Source organism: Cyprinodon tularosa, unplaced genomic scaffold (assembly GCF_016077235.1).
Source record: "Cyprinodon tularosa strain WSP-4 unplaced genomic scaffold, ASM1607723v1 ctg343, whole genome shotgun sequence".
NCBI lineage: Eukaryota > Metazoa > Chordata > Actinopteri > Cyprinodontiformes > Cyprinodontidae > Cyprinodon > Cyprinodon tularosa.
In genome coordinates this window covers 2,575,463-2,583,951 of record NW_024039056.1, presented here as the reverse complement: position 1 = coordinate 2,583,951, position 8,489 = coordinate 2,575,463, and the positions used below count along the sequence as shown (strand labels likewise).

The 8,489-nt window shown below is 39.7% G+C and overlaps 1 protein-coding gene across 1 annotated transcript; it reads right to left on the bottom strand.

Annotated features, from left to right (window-relative positions):
* Nucleotides 1–7,244: 7,244 nt before the first annotated feature.
* On the bottom strand, nt 7,245–8,260 carry b3gat2 (beta-1,3-glucuronyltransferase 2 (glucuronosyltransferase S); the record flags this gene model as incomplete). Its single annotated transcript, XM_038294722.1, has 1 exon — nt 7,245–8,260. A coding segment is annotated over exon 1 (534 nt), but the record flags the coding sequence as incomplete, so codon positions are not given.
* Between the last annotated feature and the right edge of the window lie 229 nt (nt 8,261–8,489).

The window sequence follows — 8,489 nt, the reverse complement described above, 5'->3', positions numbered from 1 at the left end:
CATTTGGTGGTAGGTAAACAATGTCAACTCATGGGTGATCAGGTGTAACGCAGCACAGCTGATTAGGTGGGAGGGGGCACTTACCTGGTTTGGTGTGCTGGCTTGCCGTTGGATGTAGTGTTCCTAGTGATGTGTAGATAAACAGGAGCGTGCACGCACAGAGACAGAATCCAATTGCATGGCTGGAAGAGCGACGCACATCACCGGTTTATAACCTGCTGTGTTTCAAGTGTGAAATCAAGAAAGAAAATAAACAACATTTGGACACTGAGTTGTAACCAAGTCTCGCTCTTCTAGCGACCCTTTTCGGTGGGGATAAATTACAAAAAAAATAAATAAAAAAAAAAAAAAAAAAACCGAACACTTGTGCTCGAAGAAGGCTGCAAGTAGCCGGTTCGATCCCCGCAGCCTCAACTCTGGGTTGCCGAGCAAAACCCTTAATGTCCCCCTAGGCGCCACACAATGACAGCTCACTGCTCCCCAAAGTGATGGGTTAAATGCAGAGTTGATTTCCCCAATTATAGGATAAAAAAGGGATTTATGTGTACATAAATAAATATAAAGCAGTTAAGCTTTTTTTTATTATTCCTATGAATCTCACGTAGAGCCAGATGTTTTAAGGTTAAGTAAGAGGCTGCAAGCAGTTTCTGATTAAAAACTCCTTGTAGTGATTATTGATTCATGTATGTCACTTAAAAGGTTAGAAGAAAAAAGTTTATGAAAAGGATCTGTCAAATTTAATTTTTATACAGTAAGAAGCTGTATAAAAGTGTGAAAGTTGTTATACTTATTTTTTTTTAAATTAAGAAACACATTCAAATAAAGACAATCAGTATACATATGGAAGGCTGTTTAAAATAATTCTGCAATTTATTTAGATTAATCTACTCACCTGCTACTTTGTTGAAAAAATCAATTACTCTCCAAACTTCATTACTAGTTTTTCCATCTTAGGTGGCAACAACTGTTATCAAAGGTTCTGATATTTGGAAATGAATATTTTCTATTTCATGGATGTTGGTCCACTCTGCAGAATTGTTTTAATTCAGCAAAATTGCCATGTTTTCTAGGAGCACTGGGAGAATGTGGTGGAGAATCTCAATGAGATTTAGGCCCAGATTTGCCCCAAATCATTTTTTCTTATTGAATCATCTGGAATTTTTTGCTGCTTAGGATTATTGTCCTGCAGAATAATACAAATTTGCTTGCATTTGATGTCAAAAAATGTGTTTTACAGAAAAAAAAAATATCAGCCTTAGTCTTGTCAGTTCAAAAATAATTAGACCACAATGTTTTGGGAATTATCAATTTGTTTCGAAGCAGTTGTGGCATCTGATGCTCTGGTGCTTTGGACATTGTTGGTAATTTTTGGGGCAGATGGCCACCAGAGCAGGTGGTCATTGCACCATAGAAATCATTTTTGTATAATTTCTTGGCCTCTCTTGGAAGGAGTAAACACCTTTCTATGTTTTCTTCTTCTTTTGCGGATAATGCTCTTAACCATCATTCACAAGACTTCCAGGTCTGTAGAAACATTTTTGTAGCACCTTTCAGACACATAGATGTCATAAACATTTTTTCCAACTCATGATCTCAGACATGTTATATTAATGCAACTCTTAAGTTTACAGATTATGAAGCAATTAGGACAAAGAGTTGCAAGAGGAACTGAAGCAAAATTAAAAAGGTTGCTTTGGACATTTGTGTTAATTATTACTAAAATATATAATCATTATTAGCTAATTGCATGTTGTAACAAGTCAGGTTATTTTTATCTGTTTACAGATTTTCTTTTTTAATTATTTGGAGAATTTAAATGTGACAACAACGCTAGAATAAAATAAATATTTAAAGGGGAAAATGCTTTTAAAAGCAATATGCTACCTCTTGTTTTCCTTATTCACTAAATCAAACACTGTTTGTCCTAAGACCTGCTAAAGCGTAGAATGAGAAGAACAAATCTATCTCCTGTTAAGGATCTGTTTAGCAGCAAGACAGTACAGAGGGGGGGAAGCGGGTTTCTGTGCAGATCCTTCACCACACAAACCCACACTAACCCCTCAACATCGATGAGAGGTACATTAAACATTTCTCCTTTTGCATCACAAAAACTGACAGCTATGTAGGTGGATCAAAACTACAGCTCCAATGTAATGCACAGTAGTCATTTATCCACTTTTGGTTGATTCACTTATGTTCCCATTGAAAAGGGGGCAAATATTCACAATAGTCATGGGTTTACAAGATCTGCAACAGCTGTCAACACCATTAAAGACTCAATGACTCACAAATAGTTATGCTTAGTAGTTTGGATGTTTAAATATTTCCCAAGTTCTTGCCTTCTGAACATGATAAGAGCTTCTAATGGGAGGTTGCCTCCCACTGCAAGCGAAGTTACTCTTATCAGTCTACAGGCTGCCAAACAGTCTCTGCAGTTATTACCACCATGTGACAGCCTATTATCATTCTATGACAGGTCATTACCTGCACACAGGAGCAGGGTAATGAAATAGGAAGGGGGGCACGGGGGAGACACTGTGCTATCAACAAATCAAACAGATGCTCTTTAAACTAATCCACAGCCACCGAATATAACAGCACTCGGTGTCACAGTTGACTATGTTGCTGCACTCTGTATGTGGAAGATGATGAGAATTTCTACCCAAGGGCTGCATTCAGAGAAGCAACATGCGTCCAGGTAAAGCTAACGGTAATTGACTGGATTTATCGATCGTTCATGAACTTTGCAGTGAAGGCAGGATAGATGGGGCTGAAATTATAATAAAACAATCATTCCAGAATGTGAAAGCATAGTTCAATTTACAGATTGTCAAATGCCTTGCAAATTAAATCGATGGGAAATCATTAACCCACGTGGCATATTGTTTTCTCATAATATTCCTCTATAACACAAAAACAAACCGGGTTCATGAATATAAACAGTGCAGGTCTATTAGTCCTTTCAATGGGAATCCTTCGACATATTATTTCAGGTTTAATGTGCGTCTTTGCACTAAATAAAACATTTATTACCAGAGTAGCAGAATATTAGCCTTGCTCTTGTTTTTCAGTTAACATCAGTATGTGTGTGTGTTGCTCTTATTTATAACTTAAGTCCCTTTTAGTTAACTGTATGAGATAAAAATATTTAGAGTTATTTATAATTTAGTTTGAATAAACCAATGCCTTTGTAATTTTACAAACACTGTCCACAAAAACACATGAGAGAAAACTTGCGATTATCATATTTAAACCACTGGGTGAAGCTATTGGCAGAGGAATCATTTCCATTACCCCTTTTTATACTTTGTCTTTCCCATAGAAAATACCCTTCGCTCAGTGTTTCCTTGTTTAGCCGTGCCTTTCCTGGTCACTTACAAACAATTTTATTTCAATTCATTTGGTGCACTTTTTTCCTTTTCCACAGAAAGAAGCCCTATTTACAGAGCTTCTGTGTTTGCTTGTGTCTCTTTCTTGAAGAAAACCAATGGCTGTGCTAATTGTATTAATTCCACACTCCTATTGTTTTCCTTCCCCTATAGAAAGTACCCCTGACTCAGTCTCTGTTTTCTTGTATGTGCTAGCTGTCTTTCTTCTAAACACTAAGCGTTCTGCTGCAGATGACAGCTCATATTAAGATCTGATAGAGTTTTCTTCCAGATAAAGGAGAGTCTTACCTTTCCACTCTTGCGAGATGCATGTTCAAAAGGTGGAACTGCTTGAAACTTAACAACCTGATGAAAGTGACTCTCATCTTTACAAAAGATTATATGATTCGCTTACATCTTTAGTAATTGGGTAAATCAACACTTAATTTGACCAAACCAGGTTATCCTACACTGGTTATGATTTTGGCTTATGGTTTAAATGAATTGATTCATGTATAGCTCCTGATCAAAAGTACTGCAAGATCATGTGGATGTGATTTTTCCTTCTCGATGTGCCAAATTAGCATAATCCTATTAAAACACTTGGGAAGCTTCAACTAATAATGTGTTTGTCATGCATAAAATACACATAAACCAATTTCCCTAAAAGTTTTATCATATATGTCTTAGACCAAACAGGACCACAAATAAAACATCTGCAACCATTAACGCCAGTGTTTTGTCAGTGCATTAATATTTGTTAATAATTTGTTTTGAGAGTATAGTTGAAGGTGGTTGCAAAGTTAAAAGGTATTGAAAATGTTTGTTTCTCAAAGGATGATCTAATCCTTTAAATCTTAAACTCAGGGAGCCGAAAATCAAATCAACTCTATCTGAATACATCTTTGCTTTTTCACCACAGCAACAGGCAATGAAAGGATATAAAAACAGCAGTAAATGTAACAAATTAACTTTAAAAGCCTATTTATCTAAAAAAAAAAAAAAAAAGAAAGAAATCTCAGTGAGTGTGGATCCGAATGAGGAAAGCTGTTTCACATTCAGAGACAGCCTTCGCTGAAAAGCAGCAATCAGAGCAAGGAGCAATCAGCAATCAACCTCATTCTTCTAGATTATACAACCACGAGAGCGTGAAGATTGTTTTGTTGCATCTGATGCAGCTTTTAGACCCCACCTCATCACCTACAAGCAAGAAGCTTTGTCGACTGGAGGCATAACAACACAATCCTCCCCGGCAGTGCACACAACGGCATATAAACATGCATCCCATGAACACTGTTGTGGGATGCAGAGCTGTTTACATGCTGATGTCAGTTTGCCAGTATGCAGGATCAATATATGGACACATAATGAGTTTTCACTTGCAGTCTGCAAATGGTCAGTGTGGTTCAGTGTATGTTAAGTTGTTCAGATATTTAAGCCATTTGCAAGATAAGGAAATAATATTCACTGTTGGGATTCATTTGCAGAGGCGGCTTACAAGATGCCCCACATATGATCATAAAGATTTGAGCTAAAATGTGTTTAGTCCTACAGCCTGTGGTGTACAGAGGCATGGCATGCATAATAAAAAAGATGTCAGACAATCTCACAAAGCCTCTTAAGATCAAATGAGAGTAACTAAAAACAGGAAAATCAAGGAAGAAGCAATTGAGATGGTATGAGAGGGATACTTGTTTCAATTTGAAGCATTTCCTTCAATAACTTGGTTCCAACAAATGCACCCTGGGAACTCTTATTAGATTTTTAATATCAAAATAAAAGTCTAAAATCAAATATTGAAATTTCCAAAATCTCCGTTTGATATAGAAATTTCCCTTGAACATGTAGCATTTAAAATATTTTTATTTTATTTGAAGCTTTCAATATTTTGATGTCTTAAAAGATGGCTAAAATTGCAGAGATTAAGGCTTCGAAATGAAATTCATCGAAGTTGGGCCAGATGCAACAGAGTGGTAGATTAGTTTATTTTTTAAATGTATTTATTTATTAATAATTAGCCTTCATCCAACTGTATAATTGAGAGCAAACATATATCTCATGATTTGTGGGTGGTGCAGATAATAAAACCCAACTTCGTAAATGTCTTGTTGTCAAGTGACTAGAAAAGGGCACAATCTGCAAAAAAAAAATTCAGAAAACTTACAGTAGCTCTGGAAAAATAGTAAGTAAAGTTTTAAATATGAAAATCTATAGGAATTAGTGGTGAAATTATAATATTTGTATTCAAGGTTAGGAAATAATGAATATGAAGTAGTCCGATTTTTTTATTTTCAAAAGTGTCAGCAGGAATAAAAATGTTTTTCTGACTGAATGATTTAAAAATAATTACCAGTTAGTTACTACTGTAGATCATAGATAAAACACCTGAGACAAAGATTAGCACCTCAGCATTCCATTGGTCCTCAGCACTCCCACATCTTTTTCTAAAAGTAACTTCTCACGCTTGAGGAGAATCCATCTGCCTTTTTTCACCCTGAACATTCTGCATTATTAAGAAGCCCAGCTTTACACGGGGTGTGTCAGTAAAACGTCTCTGCAGGCTTCCAGTGAAATTCCCTCAGTATCATAAGGAAAATACCCAGCAGCTCAATGTATGGAAATATATCCAGACAGTCCGATGCAGTGAATTATACACATTGCCAACAAGCATAATGCTGCAGGATAAATGAAAGCTTTAGAGCTAAAAGTTCTTAGCCTTTACTCAATATTAAGTTTATCTGACTGCTGCAGCTTGTGGTGCCTATAACATTAACATGGACACAATATAAGGTGTGAAATATTTTGCATTTTTGCATAAATACGCTGTACATCAATGCAGACATGGAGGCAATCAGCGTAGTGTTCTGCAGGAAGCCCATGATGCTTTGAAACCAGCCTCCAGTTCATGCTTTTTTTGGCTCTGGCATCTCTCATTTTCCTCTTTACAATACTATAGAATCTCTGTGAGCTTTATGTCAGGCCAGTTTGCAGCACAATAAAGCACAGGCATACTATGGTAATAAAATCATGCATTATGTCCAGCTGTGGGCAGGTGCCAAGTCCTGCTGGAAGATAAATCTTCATAAGGGTTGACAGGCGCTCTGACTTTGGACCAACACAGCAGTCCACCACTAGCAGATGATATATAAAACATAATTAAGGTGGAAAATTCAAAGTGGATCTCAAGCAGCCTAATTTGACTCAGTGTTTTTCCACCTCCCTTCAATCTCTCTGGCGTTGATTTCAAAATAGATGCACCAGCTTAGTCCTGTTCTTCTAAACCTGGCTTCACAGTTCGCTCAGGTCCTCCCTACTGTTATTTTTGCACCTTTTTCTTCACACTTTCCCCTTTCACTCATCTCTCCACGGATAAAACACAAAGCTGGCCTCTTATAAAAAAGGTTTGAAGGCTTTTCTTTCTGCTTTTAACCGAAATAGTTCCCTGAAAATTGACTTTACTCACAGACCTGGATGTGGGGGAATGGTTGCCTAGTGGTTAGGGCATAGAGCGATGAATCCTGAGGTTGTGAGTTCTAAACCCACTCCCACAGACTGACACTCTGGCTCCCTGAGCAAAGACCCTTGACCCTAAACTGCTCCTCAGGCGCTGCGAATGGCAGCCCACTGCTCCCCAAAAGGGATGGGTCAATTGCAGAGAAATCATTTCGTTTCACTGTATTTGTGACAATTTAATGGCAATAAAAACGCTGGATGTCTCAATAAAATGAGTCTCACTTTTTCAATTTAATTAAATGTCATATTCTAACTTACTGGGATGGACCTGTGAATATATATAGATATGTTTTATTAAAATCAGAGCATCATTCCTCAGCCATACTCCCTCTATGGTTTTGAAGGATGAAGGTGATAAGTTACCTCCTCGAACAGCTCCAGGCTGTACGTGTTGTCGTCATCCGCGAAGAAAACCACCCCGGAGTCCCTCCTGCTCCTGTGCTGCCGGAGCCACGCGAGAGCCGCGTTCCTCTGCTCGGTGGCGCGTGGCATCCCGGTGCGCTTGAACCTGCGGGGAGTGAACACGTGCAGGTGTGTGTATGTCACTCCGCAACGGGCCAGAAAGCGCGTCACCAGGTCGGTGCGCGAGGTCGAGTCCTCCACAACGATCCAGTGAAGCCGGGGCACTTGGCGGAACGCGTGGGCCAGCCGGGTCAGCTCCGCTTTCTGCACCGGCCGGCTGTAGGTGGGGGTGATTGCGTAGATGATGGGGAGAGATGACTGGTTCTGGGCTCCACTGGCTCCAATTGAGCCACCCCGGGGGATCCGCTGCGCCTTGCCCGTGCGCCCAGGCACCGGAGCCCGGATCGCCCTCTTACTGTCGATGTCGATCATTATGATGACAATAAGGACCCAGGGCAAGAGAATAAAGAAACGACTGAAAAACACTGATTTCATGGCGGATCCGAACTTACAATGAGCTCTTTTTCTCACTCCATCACAAACAGATATGGATCCAGGTAACTCCGATCTGCCCTTTCGAGTATTTAACCCCAAACGCACAAACGCAAAAATCCTGATCAAACTGTTTGAGGCTGATAAACCATCCTGCGTCCAGGGAGTCCTCCCTCCTCCCCCTGTTCCTCCAAGTCTTTCACCGCTCTCTGATGGGACCTCTGCGCCTCCTTGTCGTCCTTCCTTCCTTCCTTCCTCCGGCTCACTCTCTCATAACCCCGCTAATAGATTCCCATGTTCGGCCGCTCAGTGCGCGTTTTTCCTCCGAAGAAAACAAACCTTGGCGGTCCTCTCTGCATCGACGAAGCAGGGATGTGCGCCGCCGAGTAGCATCACTTGGCGAGGACGGAGCGCAGCTCGGAGTCTGAGGATAATAAGCAAGGCAGGAGGGGAGGAGCAGGTGCAGAGGAGGGGAGAGGGAGCCGGGATACTGGAGGGAGGCAGGCGAGGAAGTGATGAGAGAGAAAGAGAGAGAGAGAAAAGAGCCTCAGTGTCCGCGGATAGTTCGCGCAGGTGATGGAGAGGGATGCTTTCTGCTCAGGCTGCACTTAAAAAGTATAATTTATTTATCAAAAGCAGAAGGGTATACACTGCAAAAAAACTGAAATAAAAGTAAGTTTATTTTTCTTAAAGTAAGAGCATTTTTTTTCTTGA